Source organism: Anomaloglossus baeobatrachus, chromosome 3, assembly GCF_048569485.1.
Source record: "Anomaloglossus baeobatrachus isolate aAnoBae1 chromosome 3, aAnoBae1.hap1, whole genome shotgun sequence".
Taxonomy (NCBI): Eukaryota; Metazoa; Chordata; class Amphibia; order Anura; family Aromobatidae; genus Anomaloglossus; species Anomaloglossus baeobatrachus.
Genome location: NC_134355.1, coordinates 71,419,181 through 71,437,283, shown reverse-complemented (window position 1 = coordinate 71,437,283; position 18,103 = coordinate 71,419,181). Strand labels below are relative to the sequence as shown.

The 18,103-nt window shown below is 47.0% G+C and overlaps 2 protein-coding genes across 2 annotated transcripts in view; one reads left to right on the top strand and one right to left on the bottom strand.

The window, feature by feature from the left end:
• The window catches only part of MDH1 (malate dehydrogenase 1), a 33,861-nt gene extending 28,934 nt beyond the window's left edge, over positions 1 to 4,927 (bottom strand). The window contains exon 1 of the mRNA XM_075338047.1: positions 4,815 to 4,927. Within this exon, the coding sequence (XP_075194162.1) occupies positions 4,815 to 4,817 (3 nt within the window). The 5' untranslated portion in view covers positions 4,818 to 4,927. The remainder of the gene's footprint in view (positions 1 to 4,814) is intronic.
• A 12,521-nt stretch (positions 4,928 to 17,448) lies between these two features.
• WDPCP (WD repeat containing planar cell polarity effector) overlaps positions 17,449 to 18,103 on the top strand; it is a 422,579-nt gene continuing 421,924 nt past the window's right edge. Inside the window, exon 1 of the mRNA XM_075339251.1 lies at positions 17,449 to 17,725. The gene's annotated coding sequence lies outside the window, so the exon portion shown is untranslated. The remainder of the gene's footprint in view (positions 17,726 to 18,103) is intronic.

Here is an 18,103-nt window from a genome sequence, read left to right as displayed (position 1 = left end):
ACATCTTGGTTTGATCTCGTGTACATTCTAAAAGTAAGGCTATGTGCGCACGTTGCGTACTAGCCTGCAGAAATTTCTGCAGCGATCTGAAGAGCACATGTGCGCTTTAGATCGCTGCAGAAATGTCCGTAGTGAGCGCCGATTCCATGCGCTCTGCCTGCAGCTCCTGCCATAGACAGAGCAGGAGCTGCCGGCAAAGCGCAGGAAAGAAGTGACATGTCACTTCTTTTTGCGCAGCGCTTCGGCAGTAGCCGAAGCGCTGCGCACTGAGACGCCACGTGCGCACGGCCCCTGCACAATCTCCATAGACTGTGCAGGGGACGCAGGACGCATGCAGTTACGCTGCGCTGCAAAGCGCAGCGCAACTGCATGTATTTACGCAACGTGCGCACATAGCCTAACTGTCAACAACTTCTTCTATGGCCATACAATGTATCGAGCAGGAGAAGCTGAGGAGAATGATATATAGGATTGTGGGAAAAGAATCAGAATAAACTTGTATTTTTTTAATTGATATCTTGTGTGTACAGGTCCGGTGGGCGGTCCTACTAGTGATTGACTGCATGCAGATACAGCTGTCAATCACTGAACAGCACCACCCATTGAACTCCTAGGAAGGCATACAGGAATGCCTGTCAATCACTGATTAGCCCCTAGACTCCTAGGAGGGCATACAAACACCAGGGATGTCAATGAATAAAAAGGAAGAATTAGTAAAACTAGTCAAAAAAATTAGATCAATGTGATCATCTCCTCCTGCCTGCAGATCAGACAGTATTTTCAATGTGACCCTTTAATGACACTTAAAACTTGGGGACAAAGGCACCGGTTCTTAGGCAAGTGGTGAGCACGAATACAGGCAACCCCCTCCAAATCATGCGAACGTCTGGGAGTGCACAGGCTTCTAAGTGACAGCAATCAGATGTAGGCCATGCGCTTCTAGTGCACATTCTGGTCCAAACCTGCAACATTCAGGATCGGATGTCACTTTCCACCAACTACATATAGACGTGCATGAGAGCCCCGCGGTAATGCTGAACCCATGGAAAGGCTGCCAACTCTAGTTTTCCTTAATTAAGTCAACAGGAGGAAACCAGTTAAAAGCCTGTCGGGATATAGTGTTCGTAAATCACCATCCCTGCCCCAACTACACGCCGCCTTCACCAACTCTGCTCTATGTGGCAGAATACAGGAGAGTACTCTGCAGCCTTAGGGTAGGTTCACATTTCCGTCAATTTGTATCAGTCACAATACGCGGCTATGGTAAACAACGGAATCTGTTTGGCGGATTCTGTTTCCCATAGACTTGTATGAGTGGCGGATTGCGACTGATGACCTTTCGTTGCATCCGCTGCGCATCAGTCTTTGGACTGACCACCGGGCGGAAACAACGCAGAACGTAACGTTTTTTTTTGGGCCGTCAAAATTAACGCACCGCGCAGGAATCAGTCAAGATTGTAATGGATGTCTATGGTGCTGGATTCCGTCATGCTCAACTGAGCATGCCCAGCATGTTTGGCACACCCACTGGGATATCCCAAACACAAACGGATCACGACGGATCCGTCAAAAAACGGACACAAAGCGGATGTAAGGCTACTTTCACACTTGCGTTGAACGGTATCCGTTGCATTGCGTTGTGTAACGGATGCAACGGATGTGTTGCATATAGTGACACAACGGATGCAACGGATGCTGCAAAACAACGCAATTCGTTTTGATTTTTTTTTTTTTTTTCCCGGTTTTACCAGCGGCAGACTATAGTGAACGATCAGCTGATCGCTCCCTGCAGCCGGCCGCCGGGTGATCAGCTGATCGCTCCCTGCAGCCGGCCGCCGGGTGATCAGCTGATCGCTCCCTGCAGCCGGCCGCCGGGTGATCAGCTGATCGCTCCCTGCAGCCGGCCGCCGGGTGATCAGCTGATCGCTCCCTGCAGCCGGCCGCCGGGTGATCAGCTGATCGCTCCCTGCAGCCGGCCGCCGGGTGATCAGCTGATCGCTCCCTGCAGCCGGCCGCCGGGTGATCAGCTGATCGCTCCCTGCAGCCGGCCGCCGGGTGATCAGCTGATCGCTCCCTGCAGCCGGCCGCCGGGTGATCAGCTGATCGCTCCCTGCAGCCGGCCGCCGGGTGATCAGCTGATCGCTCCCTGCAGCCGGCCGCCGGGTGATCAGCTGATCGCTCCCTGCAGCCGGCCGCCGGGTGATCAGCTGATCGCTCCCGGCCGCCGGGTGATCAGCTGATCGCTCCCTGCAGCCGGCCGCCGGGTGATCAGCTGATCGCTGTCACTTGCCGGCGCCCGGGCATGCCGGCGGGCGGGCGCTCAGCTGAGCGCTGTGACTTGCCGGCGGCCGGGCATGCTGGTGGCCGGTCATTCAGCTGAGCGCTGTCGCTTGCCGACGGCCGGGCGCTCAGCTGAACGTTCGGCCACCGCGAGCCAAAATAAAGTTTGATTTAAAAAAAAAAAAAAAAAAAAGAGCATGCGCAGTGAAATCCAGAGGATTCCGCTGCTCAAAATAACGTTACATGCTGCGTTCCTCCCGCTGGGCGGAAGCAACGGAGCGTCGCCCAGCGGAAGCAACGCAGCTCCTTTTGGTACAATCCGTCAACCATACAAGTCTATGGGAAACAGCGGAATCCGTTAACGGATTCCGCTGTTTCCCAAAAGGGCGGATGGTAACGGAAGGAAAACAACGCAAGTGTGAAAGTACCCTAACGGACGCGACGGATCAGTTTTTTCACAGGATTCCTGTGAACGGAATCCTGTGAAAAAAAATACATCCGTTGCGTCAGTTGCCAACTAAAAAACGATGGATCCGTCGCTCACTCGCAATGACGGACCTGAGGGATTTAAAATAGAAATGAGAACTTAGCCTTAGACAGGTTCGTGCTATATATGATAGTGTACAGACTGCACTGCATGGACCGACCACCAGCCTCCAATGAAGCTGCAAGTTCAGGTCCGGAGACTGGCAGTCAGTCCATCCAGTACAGATGGGAATAAGGCTGTCCGAACCCGGCGGTTCAGTAGTTGCACCACATACAGCTACCAGCCCCGCTCCAAAGAACAACGAATAATCAGAAAAACTGCAGGAGAATTGCTGGGAGTATAGCATGTGGGGAGTCAGGAGAAAAGAGGATGGGGCAGATCAGGAACACTTCTTGTAAAAATGGGAAGTAAAGCCATATTGGTGAATTGTTAGGGTACGTGCACACAGCATCTTGGATGTAGTGTGTTTTCACTGTGTCCAAAACGCTGCGTTGCACAGTAAAAGCACAGTGGATGGATTTATAGAAATCCCATGGCCACTGGTGTACGGCCCACAGCATAAACTGATCTGTGGTGCGGCTTTCTGAGCTGCAAGCATGTCAATTCTTTGCTGTGGAGTTGCAAGCGTCCTCTATAGGTAGGATACAAGTGAGACCGCAGCGCACTGAACCCTGATCATGGGCACAAGCAGCTGCGGTCTCCTGTGGAGGAGACTCACGGCCCCGCAGGTCCGGATCGTGGGCACCTACCCTAAGATGAGCAATTTGTCAGCTACAGATACACCGCTGCCATGCATAGCACTGTTAGTTATTTTATACATTGTTTTGATTATTATTTCAGCAATTTCTATATCTTTGATAACTTGTATCAGGTTTGTGTTCTTCAGACAAGCAGCGACATGGTATGTGTTGCTACACTGATGGTTGGATTTATCTAGTTCATGTTTGGAACAATCTAGCAGAATAGGTTTTATTGGCTTTTTTGTTGTGAAACATGCTTCTGTGTATGTAATAAATACTTGTCTTTTAGGATCCAAGTCCAGACAAGCCTGGTACACGGACACCGACTGTGTGTGTGCTCCCCTCCAATGCATCGCTATTGATTGGACCAAACACTGGCAGATCTGGAGATCCTTTGTATCTCACCCCAAATTATCTTCACAGGAGAGGGGTTTCCAGTACAGCAGCAACCAGCAAGTTACAGAGAAATAAATCCCATGTAATGTACTCAGTTCCATATAGGCTTCAATGAGATGGCGCCATGTCTGAACTGTATAGACCCTAAAGTTCAGGAGGCACATATTCCCCTTTGACAGGAGTCATGGTTCTCCGTATTTCTCAGCACGGCCCCCTGTACAGTTATGGAGCTACCTTATAACCTAATGTTAGGTCAATGCCTGCACACCGCTCCGGATTGTTAAGTTGCATTCTACATCTCTTTGGGAGATTTAAAAGCATGTATTTGGCCAAAAAAAAAAAAAATCAACCTTGTAGCTGGAGTTTAAAATTTGTTTTGCAATATCCATCACTGGCTGCAGATGGAGTTAACTGAGAACCTATCAGTGAGCTGTTCAGTCTGAGCTCACAACTGCTGTGGAGAGCTTCCCTAAGGACATTATGACCACAAAGTGCAGGAAAAAGGCTTCAAAAACAAAGTATTTTTTAATTTTTTTTTTAAATTTAACCCAATTGTAAAAGTTATTTTTAGCAAAGTACATGCAACAGAAAAATAACGTCCCTTAATGTGCACCCCCCCCCCCCTCCCATACACTCAGGAGTTGCCTTTTATATGCCCAGGACCAATTACATGAGACATCTCATGGCGGCCGGCTCTGCAGGGAAAAGTACAGTGCCCTGGATGCGGGGTGTAATGCTGCTCTACGGACACTGCAGCCTCCTGGCAACATGCCACAACACAGGGCAGGCCGGTACTGCACACTATGGGGGGCTGGTGACCGAGCCCCGGGCACCATGGACCAGCAGCAGGAAGGAGGCACTAAACCAACAGGACACCCGCCACCTGCCCAGCAGCGGACGGTCATACGCACCATGATGCTTCACAGGCAGACTCTAGTGCAGGCGGAGGGATACGTCGTCTCTGGAGCTCCTGTCACACTGGCTGCGGGTCACCTTTACCAGCGCTTCTACAGTCGTAATACAGTCACGTGACTGACACACCTCCTCCGCGATTTGCTCTTTTTCTTCTAATGTAACCAGGTTTTGTAGTCTTTTTGGACGCATGCGTGCTACCGTTCCACTATTAACTTCGCTCCGAGAGGACTACATTACCCGGAATGCTTTGATAGTTAGAGGGAAGGGCGAATCATTCCGCCTGTACTTTTTTTTGGGGAAGGAGGTGGTGGTCGGTGTGTGAGTCTCGCGTTAGGAAACGTGAATAGTGAGACAAAGTCATGTAGTGTGAGGAGCTGAGGGTCCCCGGAGGGGGAGGGGAGAGGCCGGGGCCATGGGATGGGGGCTGTACAGTCACAAAAATAGCTGCATAATATTATTATATTATTATTATTAATAAAGGTAATTTTAAGGCTTGCAACTGATAAAGCAGTGAATGTTGTGGCTCCATGGCTGAGATTTATTGCAGCATAAATTTAAGGATGCAGCCAATCAGTCTCTTTGTTTTTGCCATTCCTTTTTTCCAAAAGTCAAATATATGTATGCATGTGTGTGTGTGTGTGTGTGTGTGTGTATACAGTACAGACCAATAGTTTGGACACACCTCATCTCTAGAACAACTGTTAGGCTACGCTCACACGAGCGTGAAAATCGGACGAGTGCAATGCGAGAAATTCTCGCATTGCACTCTGACCAATGTTAGGCAATGAGGTTGAGCTGTTGGTCAACTTTTCTCGCATTCAGATTCTGGATGCGAGAAAAGCGGCAGCATGCTGCGTTTTGCAGCTACCGCCGTATCTCTCGCACCCATTCAAGTGAATGGATGCGAGAGATACATCGGACTGCACTCGGATGTTATCCCAGTGCAGTGCGATATACGCACAGGCTGACAGTGGAGGAGATGGGGGGATTAACCACTCCCTCTCCTCCGCAGCGCCCACACTCAGCTTCACAGCTGTGACCCGATCGCAAGATCGGGTTACAGTCGCATGACACTCGGCTCACGCTCGCAGCAGAGCCTGAGCCGGGGAACATTAGCATATCGCATCCGATGCTCTCGCATCGGATGCCATACGCTCGTGTGAGTCCAGCCTTAAGAGGAGACTTTGTGCAGCAGCCTTCATGGTAAAATAGCTGCTAGGAAACCACTGCTAAGGACAGGCAACAAGCAGAAGAGACTTGTTTGGGCTAAAGAACACAAGGAATGGACATTAGACCAGTGGAAATCTGTGCTTTGGTCTGATGAGTCCAAATTTGAGATCTTTGGATCCAACCACCGTGTCTTTGTAGAAAAGGTGAACGGATGGACTCTACATGCCTGGTTCCCACCGTGAAGCATGGAGGAGGAGGTGTGATGGTGTGGGGGGGGCTTTGCTGGTGACACTGTTGGGGATTTATTCAAAATATGTCTATATATACAGTACTGTATATGTCTATATATACAGTGCCTACAAGTAGTATTCAACCCCCTGCAGATTTAGCAGTTTTACACATTCGGAATTAACTTGGCATTGTGACATTTGGACTGTAGATCAGCCTGGAAGTGTGAAATGCACTGCAGCAAAAAAGAATGTTATTTCTTTTTTTTTTTTTAAATTGTGAAAAGTTTATTCAGAGGGTCATTTATTATTCAACCCCACAAACCACCAGAATTCTGTTTGGTTCCCCTAAAGTATTAAGAAGTATTTCAGGCACAAAGAACAATGAGCTTCACATGTTTGGAATAATTATCTCTTTTTACAGCCTTTTCTGACTAATTAAGACCCTCCCCAAACTTGTGAACAGCACTCATACATGGTCAACATGGGAAAGACAAAGGAGCATTCCAAGGCCATCAGACACAAGATCGTGGAGGGTCACAAGGCTGGCAAGGGGTACAAAACCCTTTCCAAGGAGTTGGGCCTACCTGTCTCCACTGTTGGGAGCATCATCCGGAAGTGGAAGGCTTATGGAACTACTGTTAGCCTTCCACGGCCTGGACAGCCTTTGAAAGTTTCCACCCGTGCCGAGGCCAGGCTTGTCCGAAGAGTCAAGGCTAACCCAAGGACAACAAGGAAGGAGCTCCAGGAAGATCTCATGGCAGAGGGGACATTGGTTTCAGTCAATACCATAAGTAACGTACTCCACCGCAATGGTCTCCGTTCCAGACGAGCCCGTAAGGTACCTTTACTTTCAAAGCGTCATGTCAAGGCTCGTCTACAGTTTGCTCATGATCACTTGGAGGACTCTGAGACAGACTGGTTCAAGGTTCTCTGGTCTGATTAGACCAAGATCGAGATCTTTGGTGCCAACCACACACGTGACGTTTGGAGACTGGATGGCACTGCATACGACCCCAAGAATACCATCCCTACAGTCAAGCATGGTGGTGGCAGCATCATGCTGTGGGGCTGTTTCTCAGCCAAGGGGCTTGGCCATCTGGTCCGCATCCATGGGAAGATGGATAGCACGGCCTACCTGGAGATTTTGGCCAAGAACCTCCGCTCCTCCATCAAGGATCTTAAGATGGGTCGTCATTTCATCTTCCAACAAGACAACGACCCAAAGCACACAGCCAAGAAAACCAAGGACTGGTTCAAGAGGGAAAAAATCAAGGTGTTGCAGTGGCCTAGTCAGTCTCCTGACCTTAACCCAATTGAAAACTTGTGGAAGGAGCTCAAGATTAAAGTCCACATGAGACACCCAAAGAACCTAGATAACTTGGAGAAGATCTGCATGGAGGAGTGGGCCAAGATAACTCCAGAGACCTGTGCCGGCCTGATCAGGTCTTATAAAAGACGATTATTAGCTGTAATTGCAAACAAGGGTTATTCCACAAAATATTAAACCTAGGGGTTGAATAATAATTGACCCACACTTTTATGTTGAAAATGTATTAAAATTTAACTGAGCAACATAACTTGTTGGTTTGTAAGATTTATGCATCTGTTAATAAATCCTGCTCTTGTTTGAAGTTTGCAGGCTCTAACTTATTTGCATCTTATCAAACCTGCTAAATCTGCAGGGGGTTGAATACTACTTGTAGGCACTGTAATATATATATATATATATATATATATATATATATATATATATATATATATATATATATTTATCTTATTTCTTTTTTCCTGTTCCTGTAGCCATATGAGTTGAGTTCGTGTAGTTTTGAATGTCACTATATTCATTTTACGGAATAAACTGCTGAAAAGTGAGAAAAGAAAAAAAGTGCGGTGAAATGGTGACAAAACTGCAGAATTGATTTTGTGGATTTTGTTTTTCTGTCCGTCATTGTGAAGTAAAAATTACCCAATAATGTGATTCCTCATCTCAGACTAATTACAGTGACATCAGAATTATAGAGCTTATTATTATTATTATTAATATTTTTATTTTAGTGGCTTAAAAAAAATCAGACATTTTTAAATGAATGAATTTCATATTTTGATCACTTTTACAGACGCGGTTATATTGAAGGTTCTTTACTTTTTTTTATTCTTGAAAGAACAAAAGGGAGAACAGGTAAACTTTTATTTTTTAAAAACATTTTTACATGTGACTTTATTTCTCCGTCCCCTGAGCGACTTGTTCCTGTGATCAGATGAGCGCCTGTATTACCGTATATAGTGCAATACTTTATTATTCTCGTTTGTAGTAAAACTTATGGTTTCCTATAAAGCCCTGCAGGGCTACACATCACTGGCAATCTATGAATGTATTGAGGGGAAAGATGGAACCTGAATGGACGACTCACCAGAATCGTGCCACTTAATACCGCTGTCAGTGACTGGTAGCAGCATTTACGTGGTCAGCAGCAGTCAGACCCAGAGCAGGGTACAGCAGTTGCTGGCTGTATAACACAGCAGGCACCTGCTCTGTGTGGAATGGGCTAAGTTTCTCTAGCTCTTTCTCTCTTCAGCCGGCTCTATTGAGCGACACCACAGATAGCTACATCATGGAGTGTCAAGGGATTGACTGGATATTTTATATCTGACCTCAGCAATGTCTTAAAAAGAAAAAAAGTAAAGTTAAAGTATACTCGTCTGCTGATCTGCTACCGCTCCTTCATAACACTGCTCCGTGCCCATACTGACAGCCGCATTGACCAGGCTGTCAGCAGGCACATGGCTGTACAAGATATACACAAAGCAGCAGAGGGATGGGAAGGTCATTTTTTATTTATTTTTTTATTTTTGTAAATCATGCAGGACCCTATTTTGGAAAAACAAAAAGGACTGAATAATCCTTTTAAGTTTGTATTGTAAAATCACATGTTGTATCTCCAATGTATTCCAAAAACAAGGTTAAAATGATACAGAAATGTTGAAATCAAACATGGCAGATCCGTTTTTACCTTAACTTTTGTCGTAAAGGATAGTCAGGGCATACATTAGACAGTTGGGTGGTCCTGACAAACTTGGCGCCTAACCTGATCATGAAAATAAAAAAAAAAAGGCCTTGCAGGAATAGAAATGAGCATTTTACCTGCATCTAAAATCCCCTTTACAACTGTAGTAGTTAAAGGGGCTGTCTGGTCTAAAGTGATAAGTCTGCAGTCAGTCTATGTGTCACTCTGTGACTGCAGACTTATGAATCTACACATTGTGCACTGCGAGGATTCACCAGTTTCTGCAGTCACGTGACCACAATTGTGTGCTATGATTGTTCCCGGCCAGTAGACGCAGCCTCGCTCTATAAAAGTGTATGGCGTATGCGCGTCCAACTAGTAAGCGTGGCTGTCCTGTGTACGCAAACTTGTTCCATACACTTGTATTGAGAGAGGCCGTGCCCACTAGACAGATTCTGGCCAGGAACATGCATAGTGCACAATTGCGGTCACAAGCCGTTCCCAGGTCAACAACTGGCGAATCGTCGCAGCACACACTATGCTGGGAAGATTCACCAGTCTGCAGTCAGAGCGACACAGAGTGACTGCAGACTTATCCCTTTAAACCGGACAACCCCTTTAAATATGAATGAGATTTAGTCAAGCATCGTTACATTTATGTGATCTCTCCATGCTGTGCTTTCAGGCTGACAGCTACTTTAAATTGCTGACATCTGCCAGGTGCATGATACCTGCAAAAGTGCAGTGCTTGCGTCATGTCACGTGAGCCCCAGGAAAGCGAGCCGTGGCACTGCTGGAACGGCGCTGGTACAGGAGATGAGTACAGTGGAACATCAATTTACGAATAACTTGGTGTGCGAGTATTTTGCTATACGAGCAAAGCTTGCTGTAAATTTGTAACTCAGTTTACGAGCAATGCTTTGCTGTACGAGCAAATACTCACCGCACACACTTCCGGTTCCGTACTTTCATCGCACTCTGACCTGCTTTTGCAGTCCGCACAAACACGCGCAAACACATATTATGCTCACCTTACCATCCGTTCCATCGCCGGCCTTCCGGTTGTTGTAGTTCGCCGGTACAGAATGTGTATCGGGTAACCATCGCGACGATGGAGGAACTTCCGCTGTCAGCCGCTTCTCAAAGGCAGTGTGCTGACCAATTAGAGGCAAGCAGCTCATGCCTTTGACGTCAGCGCTCTGGCAGCGGAAGCTCCGGCATCGGTCGCGATGGTTACCCGATACACATCCTGTACCGGCGAACTACAAGAACCAGGAGGCCGGTGATGGAACAGAAGGTAAGGTGAGCATAATATGGGTGTGCGTGTGTTTGTGCGTGTGTGTAATGGCACAATAGGGGACCAGGATGGGACATTGAACAAGTTGTGGAATGAATTCTCTGGGCTTGCATTATTTCGTATGGGAAATCTTGCTTTGCTGAACGAGTAACTTAGTTTACATGCACACCCCCAGAACGGATTGTTCTCATAAACCAAGGTTCCACTGTATAGGCTTTTTATTTTACCTGGGGGAAACATGGAATCAGAAGGGTTTGTCCTAGTAGTGGACAGTCTCTTTAAATCAGAGAGATATGTCACACAAAATAGTTAATAAATAACATTTCCCACATGTCAACTTTACATCAGTGCAATTTTTGAAGCATAATTTTATTTCGTTAGGAAGTTGAGAGTTAAAAGTTTATCAGCAATTTCGAATTTGTTCCAACACAATTTACAAAACCAAATTTTTTAGGGACCACATCACAGTTGAAGTGACTTTTAGAAGCCTAGGTGATAGAAAATACTCAAAAGTGACACCATTCTAAAACTGCACCCCTCAAACTGCTAAAAATAAATATTCAATAAGTTTATTAACCCTTTAGGTGCTTCACAGGAATTAAAGCAATGTGGAAGGAAAAAATTAAAATGTTACTTTTTTCCCCACAAAAATGCTGCTTTAGACGCAAATTTAGTATTATCACAAGGATAACAGGAGAAAATGGACAGTGTTTTTTGTTGCACAACTTCTCCTGAGTAGTGTTGAGCGGACCCAGATCCGCAAAATCCGGATCCGCACAGTTTGTTGAGTGCCCGATCCAAGTCCGACTAGTACCCGGGATTCGGGGTGCACGATCCGGATCCTTTTCTTTTTTTTCTCTCTCTCTTTCTCTCTCTTTCTCTCTCTCTCTCTCTCTCATCCCATATGTGATTGAAAACTACTGTTTGGGTGCACAGCAGGGTTCGGAAGCACCAATTTGGAATGCTAATTTGGATTGAGACGATAGCGAACACCATGTTTTTTTTCAGAGCCCTTGATGTGCTTAAATAGTGTATAACCCCCACAAGTGACCCCATTTTGTAAACTAGACCCTTCAAGAAATTTAAATGTATTAAGCACCTTGAATGCCCAGAATATTCACAGAATTTTATAAAGGAAGGAAAGGAGCGCCTCTTTTGGCTGGAATAGATTGCAGGTGGCATGTCACGTTTGAAGGTCTCGACATGCAAAACAGCAGAAACTCGGCAGCAAGTGACCCCATTTTGGAAACAACACTTCTCGAGAAATTAATCTAGGGGAGTAGTGAGCATCTTTAACCCTCAGGCGATTCACAGAATTGTATAACATTGGGTTGAGCAAATGAAAAATTACCATTTTTTTCCACTAAAATGTTACATTGGCCGCAAGTTTTTAATTTTCAAAAGGGGTAATAGGAGAAAATGAGCTGTATACTTTGTTACGCAATTTATCCTGAGTTCGCCAATACCCCATATATGGTTTAAACTACTTTTGAGGCACAGTGGAAATCTCAGAAAGGAAGACGTGCCATATTACAGTGCATGCAGATTTTCCTGGAATAGTTTGAGACTGCCATGTCACATTGGCAGAGCCCCTGACATGGTAGAAAAGCAAAAATCCCCACAAGTGACCCCACATTACAAACTGCACCTCTCAGTGAATTCATCCAGGGTTAGGAAATGGGTAGAAATAGCACTAAGATGTGTCAAACAATGTCTTCTAAATATGACAATACCCCACATGTGACTGTACAGTACTGTTTGGCCACACGGCGAGGTTCGGGAGGAAAGGAGTGCTATTTGACTCTTCAAGAATAGATTGCGGACTCCATACAAAGCACCCCTAAGTGCCATAAGAGCAGAACCCCCTCAAGTGACCCTATTATGGAAATTACACCCCTCTGGGAATTTCTGTACAGGTGTAGTGACAATTGTGACTCCATGAGTGTTTTCCACAAAAACGTGTAATGGAAGTTGCTGAGTGAAAATTGCAAATCTGCCATTGTAATGCCTGTACATTGTGCCCAGCTCTTGTTTCTGGAGATATGGACCCTGTAATTATGCAGCCTTTTAAGTATTATTTTTTACTTCTTTGGTAAAAAACTAAAACACTAAGTAAAGTAGGACCATTTTTGGAGTAGGTGTACAATCAGGGACATCTGAATGGGGCTTAAGTGCTGGGACTGAGATCTGAGCTAGCATCCCCACAATGAAGAAGAGGAGTGAAAAAAAAAAATTATAAACTCTAAGGTCTCGTGCGCACGTTGCGTAATTACATGCATTTACGCTGCGTATAGCACTGCAGTGTAAATGCATGCATCCTGCGTCCCCTGCACAATCTATGAAGATTGTGCATGACACGTGCGCACGTTGCTTTTATCAACGCAGCGATTTGGGTGCTAAAATTTTGACCCAGATCCATGCGTTCATAAAATGAGCATGTCACTTATTCCGTGCGCTTTGGATGCAGCTCCCACTCTGTCTATGGTGGGGACAGCAGCCATAGCACATGAAATCGGCTTTTTTTGTACAAAAACTGCAACCATTATGCAGTGTTTCTGCAGCGATTTGAAGCGCACATGTGCTGTCAAATCGCTGCAGAATATACAGCAGCTACGTGTGCATGATCCCTAAAAGTTGCAGCCCCGACATCCCCTCCTCCTACAGCTACAAACATTAACCCCTTCATGACCATGGACGTGCCGATACGTAGAAGGTCACGGGTCTCAGCGAGCTCGCATGTTTCCCTGCACATGTCATCTTATCTGATCAGCCGACATGTGCAGCCAACAGGTGCGGGTGGATCTCCCGCACCTGTTAAACAGTTAAATCACGTTGTCAATATCTGACAGCAGGATTTAAGGGACTCTTTCACCAGGTTTCTGCCACCTAATCTGAGAGTAGCATGATGAAGGAAAAGATACCCTGTTTCCAGTGATGTGTCAACTACTGGGCTGCTTAGTTTTGCTTTTATAAAATCACAGTTTAAGTACCAGGAGATTATCATTACAGGACTACTTGGCGTGCTGCAGGTAGTCCAGCATATTCATAAGCTCTGTATAACTGCTAGATCTGCAGCAGAGAAAACATTGATTTTATGAAAATGACAGAAAACAGCTCAGTAAGTGACACATCGCTGGAATCAGGGTCTCTACATTATGGTGGGGGAGCAAAAATCTGGTGACAGATTCCATTTAAATAAAAATAAACGTATACATGTTTGGTATCTACAACTCATCCTGACCTGGAGACCAACACTGATGGGTCACTTTTACCATAAAGTGAACATGGTAAATATAAAGAAAAGAAAAAGAAAGTCAATCATGGAATTGCACTTATTTTTGCAATTGCACAGCACTTGGATTTTTTTGCCGTTTTCCAGTACAATATGGGGCAGAATGAATTGTGGCATTCAAAAATACAACTCGTTCCGCAAAAGTCAAGCCCTCATATGGCTAGATTTATGGAAAAATAAATACTTTATGGTTCTTAGAAGAATGGGAACAAATAAAGAAAACAAAAAATGTTGAAGAGGTTAAAGCATCTGTCAATCGTTTTTTTTTTTCCCCCAGAGCGGCACTTGCAATCTAAGCCCCCTGTATTATACTCCCACTTGTGTCTTCACCTTTATTTGGCGTCGCTCTGGTCCTGTGGTGTCATCTTGTGAGCAATAACTTCTGACTGGCTGGTAGTCAGAAGTTACATCACAAGCTCCCAGTACAAGTCTATGAGAGCCAGAATGAGGCTCTCGTAGACTTGTATTGAGTTGTAACCTCCGGAGCGCTCCGTGAAACACTGGAGCTACCAGCAGGTTGCAAACTGCAGAAGATCAACCAGAGCGGCGCAGATAACAGAAGAAGACGCCGGAGGGTGAATATAAGGCCGTTTTCACGCTGCATTATAATCTCCGTTCAGTGGTCTCATTGGAGCTTCCATCTGAACCCTCTGCAAAATGGGTTTCTGATGCATGTGTGACGCCCTGGCCTATCAGGTCGTCACAGGGTCTTGTGCAATCTGCCCTCCTGTGCAATATCCACCTCCTCCTTGGTTACGCCTCCCTAACCATTGGTGTTGCCAAAACCAGCTAATAAAAATCCTAGGAACACTCTGCACCACACCCACCAGACACACCAGACACACCAGTGGACGGCCTGAGTCGAATAAGGTCGCCCACTTGGGGGGGTTGGTTAAGAGGAGGTCAGGAGTGTCAGGAGTAGGGCAGTGTAGTGTTGGAGGTGAAAGTGAGAGGAGGTCAGGATCTGGGCTCCTTGGAAGTACTAGGTAGCAGTGTTGGTCTGGACCTGGTAGGAGCTAGACCCCCGGTCGCAGGGGATCGTGACAAGGGGCACGGCATTGTCGTGGAGGACAGCCGGCGTCCTTGTACCATCACCAGGCTGGGGACAGGGCACGACGGGGTACGTGGCCCCAGGTCAGGGAGTAGCTTCAGGCAACTTGACAATTTACCCAACGAGAACGGAGCCTTCAAGATCCGCTCTCCACCCGCTCCAAAATTGGGGTACTATCGCAACGAGGGGGATAGGACTTTCCACACATACGGTCCAGAAAATCCGAAGCGTGAACCCTGAGAGCAAGCTCCCTCAGTTAGCCACACTGGGGAGCGGGACCCGACTAGTTTCGAGCTACAGGGACCAACCAGAAGGAAACAAGGTGCCAAGGAAAAGGTCAGAGATCAACAGAAACGGGACCCAAACATGCTCCATCTCAGCGGCAGCGGTGTCCAGAACTTTGGTTTACTACAGTTGTCGGTGTCAGCGTTATTGGACTGAGTACACAAGTGACCCTTACTTCCCCAACGACACCTCCCAGTCACTATCACCGAGTCCCGGGGCATCTACCCCTACCCGTGGAGGGGTTAAACACCTGGTTCTCCCAGCCGCAGCGGTGGTACCCCACCTTACCACACACCACAGGTGGCGTCACGAACTCTTAATATACCACCCCCCCTGTAAATACCGCCCCTTCATTCGAGTGGCCGCGAGGCCCCCTGGGTACGGACGCCCCTCGAGCCACTCCGGGTCCGGATCCGAGCAGCTCGGCTGCTGACACGGGGGCGGTACACATGCGCCGACTGGGCCATTGACTGTAATAGTGCAGACGGAGTCACCGTGTGCTCTGTCTTGCACTATTTTCAGGCATATATGCTTTCTGCAGGCAGACACCCAGACATAGTAGACTTCTGGGATGGCTGTGGCCTGCTATTTTTAGGCTGGGGAGTGTCCAATAACCGTGGACCTCCCTAGTCTGAGAATACCAGACCAAAGCTATCCGCTTTACCTTGGCTGGTGATTGACTTTGGGGGAAACTCCACGTTTTTTGTTTTACATTATTTATTTATTTAATTTAAAATAAAAGCATGGAGTGGCCTCTTATTTGGATTACCAGCCAAGGTGAAGCTGCCAGCTGCAGGCTGTAGGCATCTGCTTTACCCTAGCTGGCTACAAAAATAGGGGGGACCCCACGTCGAGTTTTTTTTATTATTTATTTCTTTTTTGGCTAAGTACAAGGCTAAACACCCTTTAGTGCCACATGAAAGGCACTAAAGGGTGCAAGATTACAAAATGTAGGGGAGTGGGACATTATATATGTCTTTCTAGCGGTGACGTTGCTCAGGTGATATGCGGTCACAGCTGGAGTCCTCAACTAATGACCGGAAATGAATGAGTGATGCCACCACTGTTAGCGCAACTCACTTCAAGTCCGGCTTGAATCTCACAGCATGTGGTCATGATTTATGGCTCTCGCTGTGAGACTCAGATGTAGCAGTGCTGGAAGCATCGTGGGACCTCGTGTGGATTATGTCGGACCTGGAGGGGTGTTTTGGGGGTTAATAAAGTGGTGAAAGAGGTGGATTTTTGTATTTTATTTCAAAGAAAGTATTTTTTAGGTTTGTGTTTATTTACTTTCACTTACAGATTAGTGATGGGGGGTGTCTCATAGATACATGCCATCAATAATCTTGGACTTAGTGGCAGCTATGGGCTGCTATTAAGTCCTTATTACCCCAATTACCACTGCACCAGGGCAGTCGGGAAGAGACAGGTAAAGTCCCAGGACTGTCGCATTTAATGGCAATTTCGGGCGGCTGCTGGCTGATATTTTTAGGCTGGGGGGGTCCCAATAATGTGGGTCTCCCCAGCCTGAGAATACCAGCCCCCAGCTGTGAGGCTTTATCTTGGCTGGGTATCAAAATTGAAGGGAAGCACACACCGTTTTTTTTTTTTTAAATTATTTATTTTACTGTACGATATAGACCCACCCATCGGCAGCTGTGATTGATTGCAGTCAGACAGCTATCACTCAGGGTGGGGGCATGTCTGACTGCAACCAATCACATACGTTGGTGAGGAGGGAAACAGTGAATATGTATGAGGCTAATGAGCGGCTGGGGAAGAAGAAAGAGCTGCTGCTTGAGCCGCCCCTGCATCGGTGAGTATGTAGCAGTTGCTCCTACCCCTTTGCGCCAGATTCTGTTCCCCATAGACTTCATATGGGGACTAGCATCTGGCCAGCTACCGTGGACGTATGTAACCCTTTTTTTTTTGGGGTCCGCAAAAGAACGTAAGTCACACGGCTAGCACACGGACAGTATACATACGTAACGGATGCAGTTGTCACATAGATGCATCCGTAGAAAAACAGGTCCGTTTTTTGCAGACCCAAAATACGGAACGATGGTGTGAATGTAGCCTATAGTGATCCGTTTTCAATAGACTCCAATGTTAAAAAAAATGTATCCTGTAGAAATCAATTTTTTCAAAAAGGACAAGAAAGTTGTATTTACACAACTATTTTTTGCAAACGGACTTGTGCTGTACAGGACATGTAAGGTTATGCTCGGTCTCCCGTCCTCCTGCTGGAGCCGGGAGTTCTCTGCCCTCTGTGGCTCCGTCCTGTCACATCAGAGCAGCAGAAGCAGGGGGCGGCTGCACAGTGCGGCTCGGGGTCTGGCGGCAGGACGGGGTGGTCGGTACAGTACATCCCGGTGCACTCCCGGTCCCGGCTCTGCAGCACGCGGCTGTGACGTCACCACACAAATCTGTGCTCCCGCAGCCACGCGCCGCCCTCACTGCCTGTACAGACGAGGCTGCTTGTTGCTAGGAGACGGCGGAGGCCTCTGCCGCCTGTAGTGAGGCCGGAGCATTGACAACGTAACGTGTCCTGCGGCGGAGCCGGTGATAGGACGGGAGGTAGGAGCCGCGTGTCCTCAGTGTATACAGTGTATACCGCGTGTACACACCGTCACCACCACTGTGCTCTGATTCTCTATACACCTCATACATTGCTCAGCCAAGTATACAAGACTTCCCAAATAATCCCCGTGCGCCCCCAGTGTACAAGGAGTGTGTGGCTATTAGAGAGTAGGGTGACAACCAATATGGCTGCCCTTACTACATGGACAGAAGCTGTCCCCCAGCGTACACCGGAGGTTGTGTGTGTCCCCAACGTACTCCCTCAGAGGCTGCCCCCCAGCATACACCCGCAGAGGCTGCCCCCCAGCATACAATCGCAGAGGCTGTCCCCCAGCATACAATCGCAGAGGCTGTCCCCCAGCATACTATCGCAGA